The 23,359-nt window shown below is 49.7% G+C and overlaps 2 protein-coding genes across 3 annotated transcripts in view; one reads left to right on the top strand and one right to left on the bottom strand.

The window, feature by feature from the left end:
- Positions 1-969: 969 nt before the first annotated feature.
- TMEM11 (transmembrane protein 11) lies at positions 970-21,985 on the top strand. 2 transcript variants are annotated; one of them, XM_029058080.2, is made up of 2 exons: positions 970-1,068; positions 19,811-21,985. In XM_029058080.2, exons 1-2 carry the CDS (start codon positions 992-994, stop codon positions 20,325-20,327), a joined length of 594 nt encoding a protein of 197 aa, XP_028913913.1. In that variant the 5' UTR covers positions 970-991; the 3' UTR covers positions 20,328-21,985. The 2 variants fall into 2 exon arrangements, with proteins under 2 accessions (XP_028913913.1, XP_007654880.1); XM_007656690.3 differs by lacking the exon at positions 970-1,068 and adding an exon at positions 7,358-7,509.
- DHRS7B (dehydrogenase/reductase 7B) overlaps positions 16,679-23,359 on the bottom strand; it is a 46,188-nt gene continuing 39,507 nt past the window's right edge. The window contains exon 8 of the mRNA XM_029058074.2: positions 16,679-16,945. Coding sequence (XP_028913907.1) covers positions 16,895-16,945 — 51 coding nt within the window. The 3' untranslated portion in view covers positions 16,679-16,894. The remainder of the gene's footprint in view (positions 16,946-23,359) is intronic.

Raw genomic sequence — 23,359 nt, 5'->3', positions numbered from 1 at the left:
GATTACCCTGTATCTCCCCCAGCGCTTAGAACAGTGCTCTGCACATAGTAAGCGCTTAACAAATACCAGCATCATTATACACCACTCCTTTCTGGAACTGATGCGGACTTCCTCTTACAGAAACCTAAACAAATTTGAGCAAGAGATTAGAGGTCGCAGGAAGCAGGGTGGCTGAGTGGCAATAGCCCGGGCTTGGGAGCCAGAGGTCAGTTCCCTCATCTGTAAAATGGGGATGAAGCCTGTGAGCCTCACGTGGGATGACCTGATGACCCTGTATCTCCCCAGCGCTTAGAACAGTCCTCTGCACATAGGAAGCGCTTAACAACTACCAACATTATTATTTAGTGATTGCGAGGTGGGGGCGGAGGGCGGAGCGGGGGCCTTTCCTCCTCTGGATGACCTTAGGTCCCAGAGGGGGCCGTGAAGGGCAGGCTGTCACCCCAACTCGGGGCCCTGCGCAGCTGCGGGAAGGGGGGTGTTTAACCACGGCCGAAACCGCCTGAGGGAGAGAGAGAGAGAGGGAGGGAGGGAGGAAAAAAGGGAAGGCGGCCAGCGGCTGCGGGGCGGGCGGGTGTCGGCGGCCCGGCCGAGCGGCCATGAGGCCCGTCCCCGTCGCCGTCCCCGTCCCCTCGGCGGCCGGTCCTCCCGAAAGGCATGCTGGGAGTTGTAGGCGCCCCCTCCTCCCCTTCCCTCAGGAGCCCCCTCTGAAGGCGGGCCGGCCCGGGCCCCCGGCCGGAGGGTCCCCCCGACCTCCCCCGGCGGGGCGGGAGCCGTCCCCGGCCGGCGACCCCCGCCCGGGCCGCCCCCCCGGACGCGAGGACTACATTTCCCGAGCGGCCCCGGGCGGGGCGCAATGCCTTGTGGGGGTTGTAGTCCGGGGCGCGCCGGGGGCGCGGCGGCGGAAGGGGCGGCGGACTCCATTTCCCGTCGGGCCGCGGGGCGCGCCTGGCCGGGCCTCGGCGGAGACATTTGCGAGCGGAGGCTGTCCAAGATGGCCGCTTGGGGAAGGAGGCGCCTGGGCCCGGCCGGCGGCGGCGGCGGCGGCGGCGGCGGCGGCGGCAGAGAGAGGTGAGCCCGGACCCTCAGCGGGACCCCCCGGCGTCTGGCATCGTCATCCCCCCTGCCCGGCCTCGGGGGGCCGCAGCGCCGGGGAAAGCCACCGTCCCCCCAGTGACCCTGCGCTAAGCGCCGCTCCGAGCGCCGGCGGGGGGAGGCGAGGTCGCCTGGGGCCCCTCCCGGCCCCATCCCCATTTTTGCAGAAGGGGCGACCGGCGCCCGGGGGAGGCGACCCGAAGTCACGCGGCGGGATTCGAACCCATGACCCGCCACCGCCGAGCCCGGGCTCGCGCCCCTGAGCTACTCCGGGGGAGCGGGCCCCGCCGCCTGGGTTCTTTCATTCATTCAGTCCTATTCGTGCATTCAGTAGTATTTATTGAGCGCTTACTATGTGCGGAGCACTGCACTAAACGCTCGGAATGGACAGTTCGGCCACAGAGACCATCCCTGCCCATTGGCGGGCTTACCGTCTTTGAGCGCTTACTATGTGCGGAGCACTGCACTAAACGCTTGGAACAGACAATTTGGCAACAGAGACTATCCCTGCCCATTGACGGGCTTACAATCTTCGAGCGCTTACTATGTGCGGAGCACTGTACTAAGCGCTTGGAACGGACAATTCGGCAACAGAGACTATCCCTGCCCATTGGCGGGCTTACAGCCTTTGAGCGCTTACTACGTGCAGAGCACTGTTCTAAGCGCTGGGGTAGATACAGGGGAATCGGGGTTGACCCACGTGAGGTTCACAGTCTTCATTCCCATTTTACAGATAAGGGAACTGAGGCCCAGTGAAGTGACTTGCCCGCAGTCACCCAGCTGACAAGGGGCAGAGCTGGGATTCGAACCCATGAACTCTGACTCCCAAGCCCGGGCTCTTGCCACTGAGCCACACCGCTTCTCTATGTGCGGAGCACTGTACTAAGCGCTTGGAATGGACAATTCACCAAAGACCATCCCTGCCCATTGACGGGCTTACAGTCTTTGAGCGCTTACTATAATAATGTTGGCATTTAAGTGCTTACTATGTGCAGAGCGCTGTTCTAAGCGCTGGGGTAGTTATAGGGTCATCAGGTTGTCCTACGTGAGGCTCACAGTCCTCATCCCCATTTTACAGATGAGGGAACTGAGGCCCAGAGAAGTGAAGTGACTTGCCCACAGTCACCCAGCTGACAAGGGGCAGAGCCGGGATTTGAACCTGTGAGCTCTGACTCCCAAGCCCGGGCTCTTTCCACTAAGCCACGCTGCTTCTCTATGTGCGCAACACTGTATTAAGCGCTTGGAATGGACAGTTCCGCAGCAGAGACAATCTGTTCTTAGGGGCCCCTCGGACAGAGATCATCTTGCATTACTATACTTCCCGTGTCTGTGAAGCGCTTACTACGTGCCCGGCACTGTACGAAGCACCGGGGTGGAGACCAGCCAACTGGGGTGGGACACAGGCCCTGGCCCTCGTGGGGTGCACAGTCGCCACCCCCATTTTACAGATAATAATAAGGATGGTATTTGTTAAACGCTTACTATGTACCAAGCTGAGGGAACTGAGGCCCGAGGAAGTGACTCACCTAAGGTCACGGAGCAGACAAGTGGCGCGGTTGGAATTAGAACCCATGACCTCCGGACTTCCAGGCTGGGGCTCGGTAATTACATATCCCGATGCGTGTGTCCATCCCTTTCCTCTCCTCCCCTGCTTCCCACCTCCCTCCTTTTCCTTATGGGAAGCAGGAAGGCCTAGTCTGTCCCAGCGCTTAGAAGAGTGCTGGGCACATAGTAAGCGCTTAACAAACACCAACATTCTTATTATTAGACCCCGGGCCCGAGCGTCGGAAGGACATTCATTCATTCAGTCTTATTTATTGAGCACCTACAGTTTGTGCAGAGCCCTGTACCAAGCGCCTGGAATGTACAGTTGGGCAACAGATGGAGACAATCTGTGCCCAAACAACGGACTCCCAGGCTAAAAGGTCATGGCTTCTCCTGCCCCGGCTCCGCCACTTTTCTGCTCTGTGGCCTTGGGGAAGCCACTTCACTTCTCTGGTCTCGGTTCCCTCATCTGGAAAATGGGGGTGAAGACTATGAGTCCCATGAGGGACAGGGTCTGTGTCCAATCCGTTTTACTCATATCCACCCCAGCGCTTAGTAGGGTGCCTGGCACATAGTAAGCGCTTAACAAATACCATAATTGTTGTTTTTGCCCCCTGCTTCCCCACCTCCCCCTCATCTCCCTCCCTTTCCCCTGCTTCCCCACCTCCCTCCTTCCCTCCCTTTCCCCTGCTTCCCCACCTCCCTCCTTCCCTCCCTTTCCCCTGCTTCCCCACCTCCCTCCCTCCCTTTCCCCTGCTTCCCCACCTCCCTCCCTCCCTTTCCCCTGCTTCCCCACCTCCCTCCCTCCCTTTCCCCTGCTTCCCCACCTCCCTCCCTCCCTTTCCCCTGCTTCCCCACCTTCCTCCCTCCCTTTCCCCTGCTTCCCCACCTTCCTCCCTCCCTTTCCCCTGCTTTCCCACCTTCCTCCCTCCCTTTCCCCTGCTTTCCCACCTTCCTCCCTTCCTTTCCACTGCTTCCCCACCTCCCTCCTTCCCTTTCCACTGCTTCCCCACCTCCCTCCTTCCCTCCCTTTCCCTTGCTTCCCCACCTCCCCATCATCTCCCTCCCTTTCCCCTGCTTCCCCACCTTCCTCCCTCCCTTTCCTCTGCTTTCCCACCTCCTCTCCCTTTCCCCTGCTTCCCCACCTCCCTCCCTTCTTTTCCCCTGCTTCCCCACCTCCCTCCCTTCTTTTCCCCGCTTCCTCACCTCCCTCCCTCCCTTTCCCCTGCTTCCCCACCTCCCTCCCTCCCTTTCCCCTGCTTCCCCACCTCCCTCCCTCCCTTTCCCCTGCTTCCCCACCTTCCTCCCTCCCTTTCCCCTGCTTCCCCACCTTCCTCCCTCCCTTTCCCCTGCTTTCCCACCTTCCTCCCTCCCTTTCCCCTGCTTTCCCACCTTCCTCCCTTCCTTTCCACTGCTTCCCCACCTCCCTCCTTCCCTTTCCACTGCTTCCCCACCTCCCTCCTTCCCTCCCTTTCCCTTGCTTCCCCACCTCCCCATCATCTCCCTCCCTTTCCCCTGCTTCCCCACCTTCCTCCCTCCCTTTCCTCTGCTTTCCCACCTCCTCTCCCTTTCCCCTGCTTCCCCACCTCCCTCCCTTCTTTTCCCCTGCTTCCCCACCTCCCTCCCTTCTTTTCCCCGCTTCCTCACCTCCCTCCCTTCCTTTCCCCTGCTTCCCCACCTCCCTCCCTTCTTTTCCCCTGCTTTCCCACCTCCCTCCCCCAGCGCTTAAAACAGTGCTTGGCACTTAGTAAGCGCTTAACAAACACCATCATTATTATTCTCCTGCTTCCCCACCTCCCTCCCTTTCCCCTGCTCCCCCTCCGGCCCTTCTCGCCTCCCCTCCCTCTTCTCCCTCCCCACCCCCAGGTGTGGTGAGGAGAGGGCAGAGTCAGTCCCTGGCTGGGGACAAGTTTCCACTGGCGGGCCGGCGGGGTGGGAGGGAAGAGGAAAGAGAACCAGGGACAGAAGCAGGTCAGCTGCTGGAAGGTCAGTGCGAAGCTGCACGTTTACCATGGGAAACGTTAACCCTTTCCAGGGATGGATTTCTGGAAAAGTGACCCGATTCCCGAAGTAAAAGAGCTCGAGGGCCCTTCCAGCCTTCTCCAAGGGGTGAAAATCCTGAAAGTGACCTTTCTTGATCTAGGACGATCGTGTGGATAGATGGGGAATGTATTTCTTTTGCGTTTGGGGAATTGGGTGACGGTTTTTGCTTAGAAATGTACTCAACGTTAAGCGTATATTATTCGAGGTCCTGATTGTCTCCTCGTGCTTACTGGAAAGCTGTATCGTGGCAAAATTGTTAAAATAAGACCAAATGTTAAGATCTTTTCATAAAAGACATTTGCATTTGGGGTCACTTAAACAGTTTAGACAAAGAAGCTGCACAGCCTGTGATCTCCAGTCTCATAGGAGGATGGGGGAAAGTAAATGTTTGGTGCAGCAATTTTAACAGCTCCAGCACCATTGTTTACCTGTCACTAAACCCATCGCTACCTCTTACTCACCTGCCCACTCTCGGCACTGAGACATTGCTGCGTGTTGATCATTTTTGATACCGACTACCTCGCATTTTTTCCTTAAGGCTCAGAAATCTCTCCATTGTTGCCATGGCTCTCGGTGGTAGAAGCCAGCAATGGTTCTGTGGCTCGTTAATGCTCATAGGAACACTGGTTAATGCTCATAGGAACACTTCTGGCCATTATCAATGTCAGTTACACTGAAGGATTACGGAGGAGCAAAGTTATTCGGCAAGTAACCGAAAACGCTTCCTGAGTCGGCTTCAGAAAGCTTGGGATTCTGGACTCTGAATTAGGATTCTGGATTCTGGTTGGGGATTGGATACATCTTAATCCTTTACCCAGGAAACATCAACATACAATAGAAGTTCAAATATTTGAACAATTATTAGACCAGAACCTAGAGTGTCATTCAAACAAAGTTCTTGTGCAGAAATTAAGGCAAAAATGTCATAAATCCAATAGAAAGAGGACACTGTGAGAAGCAGTGTGGCGTATTGGCTAGAGCCCGGGCCTGGGAGTCAGAAGGTCATGGGTTCTAATGCTGGCTCTGCCACTTGTGCTGTGTGACCTTGAGCAAGTCGTTTCACTTCCCTGAGTCTCAATTTCCTCATCTGCAAAATGAGGATCGAAGCTGTGAGCCCCACGTGGGACAGGGACTGTGTCCAACCCGATATGCTTGTATCCACCCCAGCGCTTAGTACGGTGCCTAGCACAGAGTAAGCGCTTAACAAATACCATTATTATTATTATTCTGCTCCATTTCTACCTAGGGCCATTCCTCCTCCTCCTGTAGTTAATTTGGCATGACTGGAGACTATTTTTGTTTATTCTCCAAATAACTGGTAGTGGGGCTTTGTTTGCGTAGTAATCCATCGCAGCATACAGTTTCCCTAAAGATCCTTCCTCCCACTCAAGAAGCAGGAAGGGGTGGAAGCACAACACAGCTATCACCTTGTCAGCTGCTTTCCGTCAGACCTACCTTTCTGGCTCGACGGGTGGGAAGACTACTGCCCAGTTTAGATGAACCGATTGTCCTCACCGGTTACGGTGAGGTAGCGTTTGACCCAAATCGACTCTCTGGCATCTCAGAATGTTTTTGATTCAAAAAGTTCACCCTGACTAGCTGTAGCTGCCTCGCTTCATACTCATTTCAAGTCCACTTTCTAGAATCGTTCCATTTAACTGGTTTGGCATCCATTTCACAGTGAAATTCTTGAGGAGAAGATGGTCTGTGGTGGGGAGACCCAGGTGAGCCTAACAACTGGTAGGCTGCCCTATCTCCAGCTCTCTTGAAATGAAAGGGCCTGAATAATGCCTTACAGTTCTGTACAGTCGTCACCGTAGGCAGTCAGTTCTCTAACCCAGGGTTTGTATTCCTAAAGAACCCTCCCTCACCTTACAGAAAACCTGAGTTGTAATTCTTAGGCCTCGGCCTGTGGTGCGTGTATGCGCATAATTATTTCTTCCGATTCCAGACCCACATGGTGCGAGGGATATTGCCTAATTCCTCAATAGAGTTTGCTCCCAAATGCCAAGTGGGAACGTGCCCTGTGCCAGAGCTGTCGACGGCACCTGGGAGAATTTCGATACACTGTAAATGACTTCATGGCCGAGCGTAATAATGCCGAATGGAAATAGCGAGGTGACTAACCGGCTGGTAGTCGTTTGGATATTGCTCTTCTCCCTGCTCTAGATGGATTCTTCATTGTTCCTGGTCAAACATTCCATTTGATCTTTAGACTCCACGGTTCTTATAAGAGAAGTACAGACGCTGAGCCGTAGGCCAGATTCTTGTCTAAAATTCACCATACTGACTTCAAGGACAACAAACAGCTGCCACTTGTTCCATGGCAATTTTTAAAATAAACTTTCGCAGTAGGAAAGGACGGCATAGGTATATTTGTGTTCCGCTACTCTGTGTGCCAACTGGAAGCACGGCTCCACTATTCCTTGTTTGTGCTGCTTAGGTTTACCCAGTTCCCTGTAAGATCCTATCCGTTTTCATCAGAGGTGGCTTAGAAGTGAATGATATAGCTGCTGGGGGAATCTTTCCTCCCTTTTTGCTTAAATGTGGAAAACGTACGTCTTCTGCACTGTGATCTCTTGGTGGCGACTGCTAATCTTTTCCGAGGGCCAGTGTGTCGTAGCATTAGTCGAATGGGTGCCAAGGGATGTCTTTTAATTTTATTTTACTTTTCTCTCTGCAGGCCTGAAGACTTTTTGCTTTACTAGCCCTGAGAGCCTCCTCTTTCTTTTTTATTTTTCCTCTCTTCCCCCTCCACCCCCGCCCGCCTCACTTGTACTCCCTGCCCTCGGGGTCACATTGCAGCAGCATCCTTTTAGGAGTGACCATGTAGGTATCCCTTATTCATCTGGACTTGCCTTCCTCTTCGCCGGCTTGGGTTTCGAGTGTGCGTTCTAGCTCTGATATGACTCGGTTTTGAACTTGATGGTGCTGGGTGCCTATTCCGATCGAAACGCTGCTCGTTAACGTGCGCAGCTGGGAAGACAGTAAAGCCTTATGAGCAGGTACTGGACAAGTTCACTCTTGTGGCAGTACGCCTCGATTCCAGACTGCCTCGGAAGTGTCAGCCCTAAATATATATTCCCCGGGCAGACTCCCAGTTGCCTGTCTGTTCTGTATGTTGGAAAATTTTCCACCGGCGGTTAATACGGGACCACCAGGTGCTCCTCTGCTCATGAATGAACAGAGATTTGAGCTGAAATCTGGAGATATTCGACCAGCGTGCTGGGTTTAAACCATTCGGTGAGCTCACCATCAAGTGAATGCATGCTTGGCTGAAATGGAAACAGATATCATCCGCTTTGATCCCTGGAGGTGGGTGGCTGTGTCATTTGGAGTGCATTCCCCTTCCAGGGTAGCTGTGGGGTTCGGTGAGAAATTCGTTCCATAGCCGTTAGGGTACAGAGACTCTCTCCTGGATTCCTTCGTAGCAGCCAGCCGGTTGTCCAGTTGCCATGCTTTTAGACCTGCCGCGTCCCCTGACTGTATTTTGGTAGCCTTCACGAGTGCTCCTTACTGGCACGCTGTGAAACTAATCCTCGATCCATCTTGTATCTGGGAAACTGAGGGGCCAGAGTAGGGAGAAGGCGAGTCCCAGCTAATACCGTGGGAATCTCCTGATCCTAAATTTCAACCAAGGTTTGACATCCTGGCTTGCTCTAAACCGTAGGTTGGTAGCAGATCGAGGCGTATCGAAAAGGTTTAGGTTATTTTAAGCGTGTAGAGGGAAGGAATGGGAGACACCTCTCGAATGAGAGGGTTGTTTCCTGGATGTCATTCCATATTCCACTAGTCAGCCTTATTTTGTCTCTCACCCTGAGACCGTTAATAACAAACTAGGATGGCATCAGGTGATAATTAAGCCAAATCCAACAGCCTCTACTCCTAATCCTCCTCCTCTCAGCTGCCTCTGACACTGCGGACCACTCCCTTCTCCTGGAAACATTGTCTAACCTTGGCTTCGCTGACACTGTCCTCTTCTGGTTCTCCTCCTCTCTCTCTGGTTGTTTCTCTGTCTTTCATAGGCTCCCTCTCCGCCTCCCACCCTCTAACTGTGGGCGTTCCCGCAAGGCTCAGTTCTGGGGCCCGTTCCAGTCTCTATCTACACCCAGTCCGTCCGAGAACTCATTTGCTACCGCGGCTTCAACTGCCATCTCTACGCAGATGATTCTCAAATCTACATCTCCAGCCCTGATTTTTCTCCTCCTCTGCCTTCAGGACATCCGTTCTTGGATGCCCCACCGACCCCTCCTAAACAGAATTCCTCGCCTTCCCCCCCAACCGCGTCACACACATACACGCACACCCCGCCCCCGTCGATATAGACACCACCAGCCCCTCCATCTCACAAGGCCGCAACTTTGGCTTTATCCTCAGCTCGTCATTCTCGTTCACCCCGCGTGTTCAATCTGTCACCAAATCCTGTTACCTCTTCCTTCTCAGCATGGCTAAAACCAGCCCTTTTCCTCTCCAGACTGCTGCTATACTGATCCAAGCAGTTATCGTATCCCACCTTGACTCTTACACCACCCGTCTTGCTGCCTCATGTCTCGCCCCACTCCAGGCCATACTTCTCTGCTTCCTGGATCATTTTTCTAAAAAACTGCTCAGTTCACGTCTCTCCACTCCTTAAAAACCTCCAGTGTCCACCTGCTCCTTACCATTAGCTCTAAAGCACTCAATCTTCTCTCTCTCTCCTGTGTAACTCTACTGATTTCACCCTACAACCCAGCCCGCATTCTTCACTCCTCCAATGCCAGCCTACTCACTGGACTTGGATCTTGTCTATCTCGCCGCTGACTCCTTGCCCGTGTCTTCTCTCTGCCCAGGAACTCCCTCCCCGCTCATATGCTACAGACCACCACTTTTCCTGGCCTTCAAAGCCTGATTAAAATCAGCCCTCCTCCCAGAAGCCTGCCCCAGCTAAGCCCTCATTTTCTCTGCTCCCTTTCCCATCTGCATCACCTATGCAGTTGGATCTATACCTTGTCACCCCACCCTCAGCCCTACAGCAAGCAGCGTGGCGTAGTGGATAGAGCTAGGGCCCCTTAGGTTGTGGGTTGTGATCTTGGCTCCGCCACTTGTCTGCTGTGTGACCTTGGGCGAGTCACTTCACTTCTCTGGGCTTCAGTTACCTCATCTGTAAAATGGGGATTAGGGATTGTGAGTCCCATGTGAATCCCGGTTTGCTTGTATCTACCCCAGCGCTTAGTACAGTGCCTGGCACCCAGTAAACGCTCGAATGATACCACTATTATTGTTATGTAAACTCGTTATGGGCAGGGTATGTGTCTGCTAACTCTGTTGTACCTTCCCAAGCACATAGTACAGTGCTCTGTACATAGTAAGCACTCAACAAATACCCTTGATTGGCATCCATAATTTATTTTAGTGTTAGTCTCCCCCCTCTAGACTGTGAGCTCTTGGTGGACAGGGAACATGTCTACCAACTGTGCTGTATTGTACTCTCCCAAGCAGCGTGGCTTAGTGGATAGAACATGGGCCTGGGAGTCAGAAGGATCTGGGTTCTAATTCTGGCTCTGCTCTGTGACCTTGGGCAAGTCACTCCTCTGTGTCAGTCTATAAAAAGGGGATTAAGATTGTGAAACACAAGTGGGAAAGGGACTGTGTGCAACTTGATTACCTTGTATTACCCAGCACACAGTAAGTTCTTAAATGCCATTAAAAAAGCACTTCTAAGAGTGCTCTGCACACATTAAGTGGCCAATAAGTACCATTAATAGATGATTATTTCTTAAAAATCCCAAGTCATCTGATTTTTGTGCTATGCTGTTTAAAAGTAAAGAGAAGCTTTAGTCTCTTCCACAAGAAATTTACCACGTCACAAGCCGCCACCACCTGGAAGTGAAGTTTCCCTTCCACTTTTACTAGCGGTTTTCCTCTCTCCCTTAACATCCTACTCCGGGATCTTTTTCTGCATCATATCTGTTGGGTTTCATTATTTGGTAGTGAAGAAAACAAACATTTTCTGCCCTCTTGCTTTTTAAAACTAGCAATAGTTATGGTGAGGGGTTGCAGGTAATGGGACAGTTTTCCAGAAGCAACTGTAATGGTGTAGAGTTTGGAAATATAACTGCCGTTGGCCTTCACATAAAATTTTAGCACTTATCCCGATAATGAGCTTGCTCTTATTCTCGGAGGATACAGTTTCAGAAACCACTTAATTGGAAAAAAAATTAGTTTAGCTGGCCATCAGAAGTTCACTGCTATTTTCATCAGCATCTCTCTTTTTCGTTATTTGCAAAATGGAGGCTGGGTGGGTCCCTGGGAAACCCCTAAACATTCTTGAGGCCCTTGGAAGGCCTGAGTCCTGGAAGGAGTAGGAGTAGAGGAAAGGAGGAAGGGAAGATGAATCAACTAACCAAATGATAGTATTTATTGATTGGTTATGCTGTGCTTCCCACCCTATTGGGTAGAATACAATACCCTCAAGGAGTTTACAGTCTAGCGGGAGAGACATTACAATAAACTACTGATAGGAGGCACAGCTGTGTGACTGTGGGTAAGTCACTTAGCTTCTCAGTGCCTCAGTTACCTCATCTGGAAAATGGGGATTAAGACTGAGCCTCACGTGGGACAACCCGATTATCCTGTATCTACCCCAGCGCTTAGAACGGCGCTCTGCACATAGTAAGCGCTTAACAAATACCAACATTATTATTATCAGTCAATAGTATTCCAGGTTAACTCTGTTCAGAGCACTCTTCTAAGCCTTTGAGGGATTACGAGAGAGTTAGTAGACACAGACTCTGCCCTTGAACGTATGTTCTTCAGAACAATAGGGGTATGAGTACCCAAGGGCGCAGGTGATGCAAACTGCCAAAGAAACTGTTGGGTGGGAGTTAGATTAATCAGGGAAGGCCTCCTGGAGAAGATGTCACTTTTAGGGCCTGAAAGATGGAGAGCACTAGTCTGCCAGCTGTGAAGAGAAGAATTTCCAGGTGGCGGGAAGGTTAGAGGAAGAAGTCAGTGGTGGGAGAGATGTGAAGGAGGCACAGCGAGCATCTTGGCTTGGAAGTAGCGTGGCTTAGTGGGGAGAGCACAGGCTTGGGAGTCAGAGGTCGCGAGTTCTTATTCCGGCTCCGCCACTTGTCTGCTGTGTGATTTTGGGCAAGTCGTTAAACTTCTCTGTGCCTCAGTTGCCTCATCTGCAGAATGGGGATTAAGGCTGTGAGCCCCATGTGGGACAACCTGATTACCTTATATCTATCCCAGCGCTTAGCACAATGCTTGGCACATAGTACGTGCTTAACAAATACCATCATCATTATTAATAATAATTTCTAAGTGCTTACTACGTGCAAAACGTGGGTTGGATTCAGTCAGCTCAGATACAATCTGTGGCCCACTAGGGGCTCACAGTCTAAGTGGGGGAGGTAGAAGAGATATTTAAATCCCATGTTACAGATGAAACGGAGGCACAGAGAAGTAAAGTGACTTTTCCAGGATCACTCGGGGGCAAGTGGTGAGGCTGGGATTCGAATCCAGACCTCCCGACTCCCAGTCCTTTGTTCTTTCCAAGAGGCCACGTTGCTCCTCAAAGGCCTGCAAGCTGAGGTATATTGAGAGAGGAGCAAGGAAGATCGAGGGCCCAGAACTATCAGGACAGCTGGGAGATTAGACAGCCAGATCATGAGGGCTTGGGACAAATTCTGCTGGTATTTTGATATTTTAAAATGGTAGTTGCTACTCTCTTTCCACACGGAGGAAATATTAACCAGAATTTACAATTCTTCAACCGAGTGCACAGAAAAGCAGTTTCTCTCGTTTATATTTTTGTCCTTTGAAATAACAATAATTGTGGCTTTATGCACTTACTGTGTATCAAGCACTGTACTAAACTCTGGGGGCAGATAGAAGATAATCAGGTCCCAAATGGGGCTCACAGTGTAGGAAGGAGAACAGGAATTTAATCCCCATTTTGCACATGAGGGAATTGAGGCACAGATACGTGAAGTGACCTGCCCAAGGTCACACAGCAGGGAAGGGGTGGAGCTGGGATTAGAATCCAGATTCTCTGACTCCCAAGATACGGTTCCTGTTCTCAAAGAATGTGCAACTTCAGAGAGCTCAAACAAGCAAATAGCCACTCACCTATACATCTAAGTGTTGGAGGACAAATGGGTTAAGGTGGCTTAATGGTACTGGTGAGGCAGTTTCTATTCAAACCAGAAAGACTTGTGAAGAAAAGGGGATTTGAGTTGCTCATGAAAGGATGGGAGCGATTGGTCTGGTACGATGGAGCAAGGAGGTTGGAAGGCCCGAGAGAGTAATGGAGAAGAAAAGGAGAGCCAGAGGTGGAAGGCAACAAGAAATTTTCCCCATCTGGAATGAATTAATGAACGGGTCAGTCAGTGGTATTTGAGCACTTACTGTGTAAAGAAGGATCTGGGTTCTTATCCCAGCTCCTCCACTTATCTGCTCTGTGACCTTGGGTAAGTCACTTCACTTCTGTGCCTGTTAAACTCATCTGTAAAATGGGGATTGAGGCTGTGAGCCCCATGTGGGTCAGGGACTGTGTCCAACCCAATTTGCTTGTATCCACCCCAGTGCTTAGTACAGTGCCCGGCACATAATAAGCACCCTGAACAGGTACCACAGTTGTTGTCATTAATAAGCACTTGGGGAAAATCCCCTGTGATGAGTGGGTAGGTTTCATCCCTGCCTTCAAGGAATTTACAATCTAGTTGGGGAAATAAACATTAAAGTAGATGACGGGTGGTGGGAAGAGGCAGAGTATAGGGATATGTTCATAAAAGCTGTGAGGGTGGGATAAGTATGAAGGGAATTTATTTTTATGTCCCCTAATATTAATATTTATTAAGCGCTTACCGTGTGCCAAGCACTGTACTAGGCATTAGGGTAGATATAGTAGATATAGGTTGGACACAGTCCCTGTCCCAGTCCGGGCTCACATTCTAAATATGAAGGAGAACAGGTATTGACTGCCCATTTCACAGATGAAACTCGGGCACAGAGAAGGGAAGCGACTTGCCCAGAGTCACAAAGGAGGCAAGTGGCAGAGCCAGGATTAGAACCCGGGTGCTCCAGCTCCAAGTCCTGAGCTCTTACCACTAGGCCATGTTGGTGTGGTCCTATCAGCTGGAAAAATTGAGCCCCCAGCACCCTGTCGCTACCCTGGGAGCTCCTTAAGGATAGGGTTTGTGTGTGCAGACTGTGGATTTCCCAAGTGCCTAGAACAGTGCTCTGTACACAAGTGATCAGTAAATACCATTGATTGATCCACCTAGGGAAGACAAGGAAATTTGTGAGAGTGAAACTCCTTTTTGCCCGTGAATTATTATAATAATAATAATAATAACAGTAATGGTACTTAAACACTTACTAAGTGCCAGGCACTGTTGTAGATACAAGTTAATCAGGTGGGACACAGTCCCTTGCCCCACATGGGGTCAGTCTTAATCCCCATTTTATAGATGAGACAACTGAGGCCCAGAGAAGTTAAGTGAAATGCCAAAGGTCACACAGCAGACAAATGGCGAAGACAGGATTATCACCCATTCATTCATTCAGTAATATTTATTGAGCGCTTACTATGTGCAGAGCACTGTACTAAGTGCTTGGAATGTGCAGTTGGGCCACTGATAGAGACCATCCCTGCCCGGTGACGGGCTCGCGGTCTAAACGGGGGATGTCCTTCTGGCTCCCAGGCCTGTGCTCTATCCACTAAGCCACACTGCTTTTCTGTTCCTTCATTGTCTTATTTATTGAGCGCTTACTGTGTGCGGAGCACTGTACTAAGCGCTTGGAACGTACAATTGGGTAATAGAGACAATCTCTGCCCAACAACGGGCTCACAGTCTGAAAGGGGGAAACAGTAAATCAAAACTCTTGATTTGAGTGTTGTGAAAAGGCCTTTGTCCAAAGGTGGAGGAGCCCGAAAATCCCGGTAATGGGCTGGTTTCCAGTCCGCGACTCTCCCCACACCGGCAGATCTTGACTTCCTCCGGTCTGATCAGGGAGATTAAGAATTGGGATACAGAGGCCTTGATCGTGGGCTGGGGTTCCTTCCTGGCCCTGCGTATCTTAACTCGTTTCTCTCCATCTCCAGTGAAGGATCAGGAAGTTTTTTCCAGCTGGGATTTGGGAGGTGGGGGTAAACTAGCCTGAAGACAATTATAATCCAATTTAATGAGCCACGGTCCTGAGGGATACTGGCCAGCAGTCTGACTCTTCCATATCTGCTCCCTCCCTCCCACCAAAACCTTGGAGCAGACTGACCTTTAGTTTGGGAGAAGCGTTTGGTGGTGTAAGGAAGCTATCTTCTAGTGCAATCCAGCCTTTTAACAGTGTCCCACTTCCATCTTTCATGAAGCCAGGTAACATTTGACCCAGAAAAAGAAAAAAAAAAAGCTATGTGCAGTTTTGGGGTGAGGACAGGAAGTCGCTCTCCCGGGAGAATAGTTCGCTACAGTGGATTTTATTTTTTTTTTAACTAGTATTGAAAAATCAGTAGGAACACTTCAGAATTTAATCAGCGATGCGATCCCGGGAGCTTTTAAAACCCCAATGGCTTATGTTAGTGACAGCAGAGAATTCAGAAAATGCAAGCTTAATCGGCAGTAATGTACACTGTTCATTACTGATCTGGCCGACTGCAGTGTCAGAGTTCATTGGTCCTACATGGATAGAACTCTTCTTTTGACCCATAGCGAGCCACAGAGGCACGTAATCTCCCCATCACCACTGCATACAAAGGAAACAACTTAATACTCCTTTCTGGGGGCGGATCTCTGGGGCCAACTTTTTTTGCCTCGGGACCAACTTTTTTGCTCTTCTCCTTGCAGCCCTGCAACCCATTTGGGTCTTAGTAATTCCCAACATTGGATTTTAATCTGCTTTTTCAAGCCAAGCAGCTAATGGCCAGGGCCTTGGGAGACTGGGGTGGGGGTGGGGGGGCCGCAGAAAGAATGGTTTAACATAGCTCTCTCTCGGTCTAATTTAGTTTTAAATATAAAAGTACAATTTCCCCTGAAAAACAGTCTTAGAAATGAGACCACTGAGGACAAGTGAGAATTTGTACTGGGCAAAGAGAGTAAATTTAGTGCAGTGCCTGGCACATAGCACTTAACAAGTACCATTAAAAAAAACCTACCAATTTCAGATTGGTAGGGAAACTGGTTTGAAAAAATTGGGAGGGCAAAGGTTTTGTATCTACTGTATAGCGATATGGCTGATTTTAATTTAAGGACAGTTCTGTTTGTCCTATTTTTGATGTGATAAACTCCTAACTATAAATCAGATAGCCAGATAGCAGTTTTTAAAATCTGATATAATTAGCCATTAAATTGATATTGAGGAATAGGATGGCCTAGTGGATAGAGCACTGGTGTGGGAGTCAGGAGGCTCTGGGTTCTAATTCTGGCTCTGCCGCTGTCCGCTGTGTAATCTCGGGCAAGTCGCTTCACTTTTCTGTGCCTCAGTTACCTCATTTGTAAAATGAGGCTTAAGACTGGGAACCCCCTGTGGGACAGAGACCGAGTCCAACCTCATTTGCTTCTATCCACCCCCAGCACTTAGAACACTGTCTGGCACATAGTAAGCACTTAACAAATACCACAGATATTGAACCTTTTTTTTTAAAATGCACTAGTGCTTTGGCTTTAATCATCCCTTAAAACTTTACATTGTTCGAACCCTTGTTTTCACCTTTTGTAATTATGTGGTACTCCTGAAAAGGCTTCTACTATTGTATTTTTTTCCCCCCACTGACAGGTAGAAACCCAAGCAAGGACTTTTTTAATGGTATTTGTTAAGCACTTACCGTGTGCCGGGCACTGTACTAAGCACTGGGGTAGATACAATCCAATCAGGTTGGACATAATCCGTGTCCTATGGGGTGAGCTCAGTGTTAATCCCCATTTTACAAATGAGGTAACTGAGGCACAGAGAAGTTGAGGTACTTGCCCATGGTCACTCAGCAGACAAGACGCGGAGCTGGACTTAGAACCTGGGTCCTTCTGACTCCCAGGCCCGTTCTCTCTCCACCAGGCCACACTCTTTCAAATCTGGACTCCTTTTCCAAACTGTTGTGCAAGGAAAGCTTTGCATTTTTCCGCTCTGTGAAACTGAGACTTGGCGAGAATATTCTTCCAGACTCTGCTGTTTGCCTTTGGAAAATCCACAGCTGCTTTGCAACCATGTAAATGGTCGCTCAGAACTTCGGTTTCTTTTAGGGCTGAGCTGCAACGGATCTTAGATTGCCAGGACTTGGCTGGTCACCCTGATAAGCAAGAAGGGATGGTACCTTAATTAGAAATGAATTATCTTCAACTTCATAGAGAAGTGTTTCTTCTTTCTCTCTCTCTTTCTCTTCTCTCCCCCCCTCCCCCCCCACCTTGAGGCTGCCTCTTGACTGACCTGTTACTTTCCAAGCACTTAGTACAGGGCTCTGCACACGGTAAGCGCTCAACAAATATGACTGAATGAAAACTGACCCCCTTCTCAAGTGCACTGAGAGATTTAGTGAAACATTTATTTTTTGGTTTCCAGTTAAGTTTTATTCTCCATCTTAATCTTACGGAAACTGCACTTTCATCTTTCCCCAATAAAGAGGCTGTTAATGAATGTTGTAGCTTTGGCCATTTAGGTGCTTTTAGACTCATTTTGACAACAGATTATACTTTGAGATCCTCGAAAAGCTAGCCAAACTAAGCCACCGGAGTTGCCTAAGAATGTGACTATAAATGAATCTTCAGGGAATTAACTCGTCCCCAGAGACCACAGTTAGCCTAGCTCTCGATTTTATTCCCATTACTGCCACTTTTGCCGTACACACAGTTTAATAATAAAAAACACCCCAGCCTGGCATAATATAAGAAAAATGAATCCTCATCGGTCTCAAGCTGCTAGTGACACCAACTGAACGTAACTGCTACTGCCTCTTATGCGCTATAATGGACTCCCAATGTACTGTTCATTCGAGTGTATTTAATGAGCGCTTACTGTGTGGAAAGCACAATTCAGCAACAAATAGAGACAATCCCTGCCCACAACGGGCTCACAGTCTAGAAGGCGGAGGGGGGAGACAGACATCAATACAATTTAATAGGCATCAGTAGCATCATTATAGAATTATAGATCACATCACTAATATAAATAGACTTATAAATATGTACATGTATACATAAGCGCTGTCGGGAGGGGGAGTTTACTATCTCACTGGTAGTGGAATTCAGCACATTAACTGCCCACGGGGAGTTCACTCTCCCAGGACTGTTTAGCGAAAGGAAGCATAATCAGTCCACTGACAAATTAAATTTCACTTCAGATATGACCGTGTACAGGGAGGGCCGATGGGCTGTTTCCGCAGATTAACGTGTATGTGGACTAAAGCTTAATCCCGCTTATCTGTTGCAGTTTTGCTCGCTAGTCTTTAAAAATGCTCGGAGATGCTGATGTAGACAGCCTTTAACTAGTGCTCAATTGCATATGAAGAAATATCCGAATGACAAATACCTCCCACCGGAAGCACTTTTTTCTCCTCTCTATCCCTTGTCTCCTCCCAGTCGTCTCTCTAGTTATTCCCTGGGCCTCAGAGACACCTGGAGTTGTTGCTTAACTCTTCTAGAGGCCCACAGGGCTAAACAGTTGATTTACCTTTGCTTTAGCTCAGTGGCAACAAACACCGCCAAGCCAGTTAACCGCCCATTTGACACCTTCCCTGATCGGAGAACTTGCAACCCCAGAACTATCAAAGAAAAGCTGAAGTTCTCCAGAAAGAGAAACAGTTCCCTCATAGAAAAGCATCTCAGTTTCAGAGGAGTCCAGTTTTCATGAATACATTCGGTTCTTCCGTAACGTGTGGTTTGGCCAGATCACCGTTCGGGAATTAAGGCCAAAGATGCCCAGGCGTCTGGATAAAAGTTATAATGTCAGGAGAAAGTTCAGTCGCATTTATTGAGCGCTTACTGTGTGCAGAGCACTGTACTGAGCGCTTGGGAGAGCACAGTACAACAGTATTCAATAGTGTTTATTGAGCGCTTAGAGTAAACAGACACATTCCCTGCCCACAGCAAGCTTACAGTCTAGAGGGCGGAGGGAAAGTTGAGCACATAACCGGGGCAGTGTTGGTCAAGGTTCATGAGGCGTTTAACCTCCGTTAGAGGAAAACTAATAGTATTTCTGCTCTTCTCACCCTCCAGTGCCCAATCTTTTTGAATGTTCCCCCGGCTCCCCAACAGGGATGAGGGTTCCCTAGGGGAAGGAGAGCATCAGAATGCTGGTCATTTAGCAAGATGTCTTGTTAAGACATTAAGGGAAGAAACACCTTAGTCCCACCAACTCACAAAGGCATCAGGCTCAACTTCCAAAGATGTGAAGGAGTTACTTAATAGTGTCTCTTAAGAGCACACTGTGCGCAGAGCACTGTATTAAGCCTGTGTTCCTAAAAGAACGTAACACCACCAGTCGTGGGGGGTTGGCTCATTCGTGCTTTAAAATGTGCCACCTTCTGAGGGATAAATCGGGATTCCCCTCCACCCCCCGGGGACTTAGAAGAACCGTGGACATTTCTTCACATTACGTCGCAGCACACCTGGACCGTGATAGATGTTAGCGTGGGTGGATTTGGGGTTTTTTTCCCCATAGATAATGAACCTCCACCCCCACACCCCCCAAGTTCTCCCTGGAGGCTTCTAAAGAGGTTGAATAGTTGTCAGAAAAAGCCACAGGACTCAAACCCTGTTCCTCCCTCAAGAAGTCGGCACTCAGTCATTGCAGCCAACCGCCCCTGAGACTAGCGAGGAAAGCTAAGTAATAATAACGGTATTTGTGAAGCGCTTACTACGTGCCAGGCACCGTACTAAACGCCGGAGCGGATACAGGTAAATCGGGTTGGATACGGTCACGGTCCCACCTGGGGCTCGTCGTCTGAATCCCCGTTTTCCCGATGAGGTCCCTGAGGCCCGGAGAAGTGAAGTGGCTTGCCCGGGGCCACCCAGCAGACAAGTGGCGGAGCAGGGATTAGAACCCCTGCCCTTGGGACTCCCAGGCCCGTGCTCTGTCCGCTCTGCCACCATCCAGTGCCCAGCTTAACTGTCTGGTCTGTTCTTTGTTTTGTTTTCCCCCTCCCCACATTCCCCCCTAGGGTAACCTTGTCTTCCACAGAGTGTTACATCGTCCACGAGATCTACAATGGCGAGAACGCCCAAGACCAGTTCGAGTACGAATTGGAACAGGCTCTGGAAGCGCAGTACAAATACATAGTCATAGAGCCCACCCGCATCGGCGACGAGACGGCCCGCTGGATCACGGTCGGGAACTGCCTGCACAAGACCACGGTCCTGGCTGGCACCGCCTGCCTCTTCACCCCCCTGGCACTACCCTTAGATTACTCCCACTACATTTCCCTGCCCGCCGGCGTGCTGAGCATGGCGTGCTGCACCCTCTATGGAATCTCCTGGCAGTTTGACCCCTGCTGCAAATACCAAGTGGAGTACGACGCCTATAAACTCTCCCGGCTGCCTCTGCATACACTCACTTCCTCCACTCCCGTGGTGCTGGTGAGGAAGGATGACCTGCACAGAAAGAGACTGCACAATACGATAGCACTCGCTGCCCTGGTGTACTGTGTAAAGAAGATTTACGAACTCTACGCTGTATGATTTCAGAGGGGAAAGGAGAAAACAAAGACGACAGTGTATTAAGATTTCCACGGTAACATTTCCCTCCCCCCTCCCCTCCCTCCGAAAAGCAGTGGAAACCGGGAAGGTGTTTGGTTTGATATCGGTTATTTTTTTAAAAAAATAACATCACTGCTACACCGGGGGGTTTTTCGGCTCTTTACACTAAGACGTGGCAGAGACTCGAGACTCGTATTAGGCTGTGGAAGTCTGGGCAGTGGAATGTTGATGGAAGCAAACTATATCCAGGGGTGTGAAAGCTTTTTTTTTTTTTTTTAATTTTTTGGGGGGGATTGGGGGCCTTTAAGATTATCGTTTAGCTGTACCTTCAAGAGCCGGCCAGGAGATATTGACCATTAAATACGAATTTCAAGTGTCTTCTCTCTCCATGCTTTTACACATAACTGCTTTTAAAAGAGGCAGCTTTAAGGCCGTGTGGATTCGAGATGGTAAAATAGGTTGACGGAAGGGGGCTTATAGGAGTCCTAGAAGACTCCCCGTCGGTCCGTCGTCCTCGAGAACGGGGATGTCGGGATGATCCGAAGCACGGGCGTCGGCCAGCGGCCCTAGAGGCAGATCCCTCGGGCCGGGCCAGATCCGCTTCACCTGCCTACAGGTCTTTGTAGATTGGCGCGATACGGCTTATTGGATCTTCTTGGTCAAGGGAAATTTAGTGCGCCTCGATATTTAGTTTAGTCCTTTGGAGAGGAGAAGTCTTCTGCCCTCCGCTTGGTATCAATCATTTATTGAGCGCTTAATGAGTGCAGAACACTGTGCGAAGCACTGGGGAGAGTATACCCTGGCCGAATCGGTAGACACGTTCCCTGCCCACAACGAGGTTAGGGTCGAGAAGGAAGATCATTCACCAACTGCTTTCCCACGATTAGGGAAAGCTAGTTCGTCACCCCTAGATTCCGGGCTCTAGTTTTTTCTTTCCTCCCTTTAAATCCTCCTGTTAAGCTGCCTTGGGTTCACTGTCCTGGGGGTTGGGGGGACGGGGGGGGCTTTTGAGGGTGTAATGTTGGATCCGACTTGGTCGTAGATGTAAAAAGCTTTATCGAGATCACACCTCCGGAGTTGTGATTGCCGGGGTCGGTCCCACTCACGGTTAGCGAGCCAAAATAATGGAGCTGTGGGGAAGGGGTTTTTTGTCCACTGTCTTTTTTAAACTACCTTCAGAAGTTTAATGTACTGTATTTAACTAGCGACGAGTAGCGTTCGCCACAAGGAAAGGGTCCCAAGTATCCACCGTGACATGGACCGTGAAGCTAATGAAGCGATTGACCCCATCCCCCCCCCCCGGCCACCCGCAGCGAGCAGGTGACTGTTACTGCCTGGCAAGCCCGAGTCGCCCGAAATGTTTCTGTAACTGATCCCGAATTGGGGGCGGGGGGCAGTGGAGGGAGCCGCTTGGCCCACTTGGAAAGGCACAGCCCCTAAACCAGATCGCCCGAGAGACCGAAAGCCCTGCCGCAGAAGGATCCATCTTTTGGTTCGGGACTGGAAAGATCACTTCGTCCGGCCCGGGTGGTGTTGCCCAAGACACCTTGTAGAATACAAACATCACTGAAAGTATGTTCGACTGCTTTTGCCCCCTGAAACGATGGTTTAAGAAATAAAACTGATTTTTTTTTTTCTCATTCAAGGTCATGACTCCATTTTCTCCTTTGAGTTGAGCAACACACAAGGAGCTAACTGCTTTCAGACTGGGAGAGTGATTGGAAGTACAGCGGTGCTTACCGTGGGCGGAGCGCCGTACCCAGGGCCTGGTAGACGTTGGTAGATGCATTCCCCGCCCATAATGAACTCAGTCCGCAGGATCTTTCAAGCAGAGATCAGAAAACCTCCACTTTCCAACTAGCCTAATAGCATAAGGTTAAGCGGAACAGGCTAGAAGGTGTATTATCACTTTCACGGTCAATAACAAAGCGGGAAGTTTCAGTTCTCGGTTTCTGTAAGTATACCCTTTGTTGGAATTAAACAGAAGAGGGAACGTAAACCACATTTCAACCAGGAATCATTTTAATAGCCTTAACTCATTTTTATCGATGCTGATGATTTCCCATCGTTAACACAAAGTTGGACAGGAGTTGGCATTTGCCTATATCTACAGAAACCGTTTGCCCCCTCTTAATAATAGTATTAGTTGTCATGGAGTACGGCACACTGGACTGAGAGCTTAGCCCGTCCCCTCGTTGTACGTTTTCAGATCGCCTTCCGCACCCGAAAAATCTCGGAAGGCCCATTTGGTCCAGTGAATAGGTTGGCGATTGATTCTAGGGATAAAACGATGACTTAGGACGGGGTGTTGGACTCTCTCTACATCATTCAAGCCTGAAGGTGCTAACGTGGCAGTATATTAGAAGAGGATGAAACGTTATCCGGTCTCAAATTGTTGCCATTTTGACTTAATAGGAGAGAGTTTATCTCATTTGCTGGAACCCGCAGTAGGGCTATTAACAGCTCGGGGCCGGGGGGTGGAAATTGGTGGAAAACAGCATGGGAGGCTGAAAAGAATGGGAAACCTGAAATGAAACTGTCATTTAAATCTATTCTCCCGCTTTGCCAAAATAAGGAGGGAGAGGAGGTCTTAGATATACCCTGTAATGATGTGGACATTAGAGTAAATGGTGATTGGGGTAGGGATGAAAAGAAATAATGTAGAACTGCTAGAATCTATTCAGCTCTAATGGAGAGAGGCAGCAAGTATCCGATAAACTGTCAGCAAATAATGGAAACCAATGCTGGACCAATAGAGTGCGGAGCTATCTGCCAGTTCACCTATGTCCCCAAGACCATCTCCAGCTAACGAATGACGCCGAGTTGGAGCTTTCACTAATGGGCTTTCATGGTTTTAGAGTTTCATCTAGGGGGAAGATGAATGCTAAAGTTCTCAAGGATCACTTACTGCACCATCTGTCAGGAGGACAAGAGCAGGAGTGAGAATTCAGGATAGGGATTCAAGTGCAGCTTCGAGGATTGGAGTTTGCTAGGCACCTTCCATTTAGGTAAGG

The sequence above is a fragment of the Ornithorhynchus anatinus genome, chromosome 2, assembly GCF_004115215.2.
Source record: "Ornithorhynchus anatinus isolate Pmale09 chromosome 2, mOrnAna1.pri.v4, whole genome shotgun sequence".
NCBI lineage: Eukaryota > Metazoa > Chordata > Mammalia > Monotremata > Ornithorhynchidae > Ornithorhynchus > Ornithorhynchus anatinus.
This window is presented reverse-complemented; position numbering and strand designations above follow the sequence as displayed.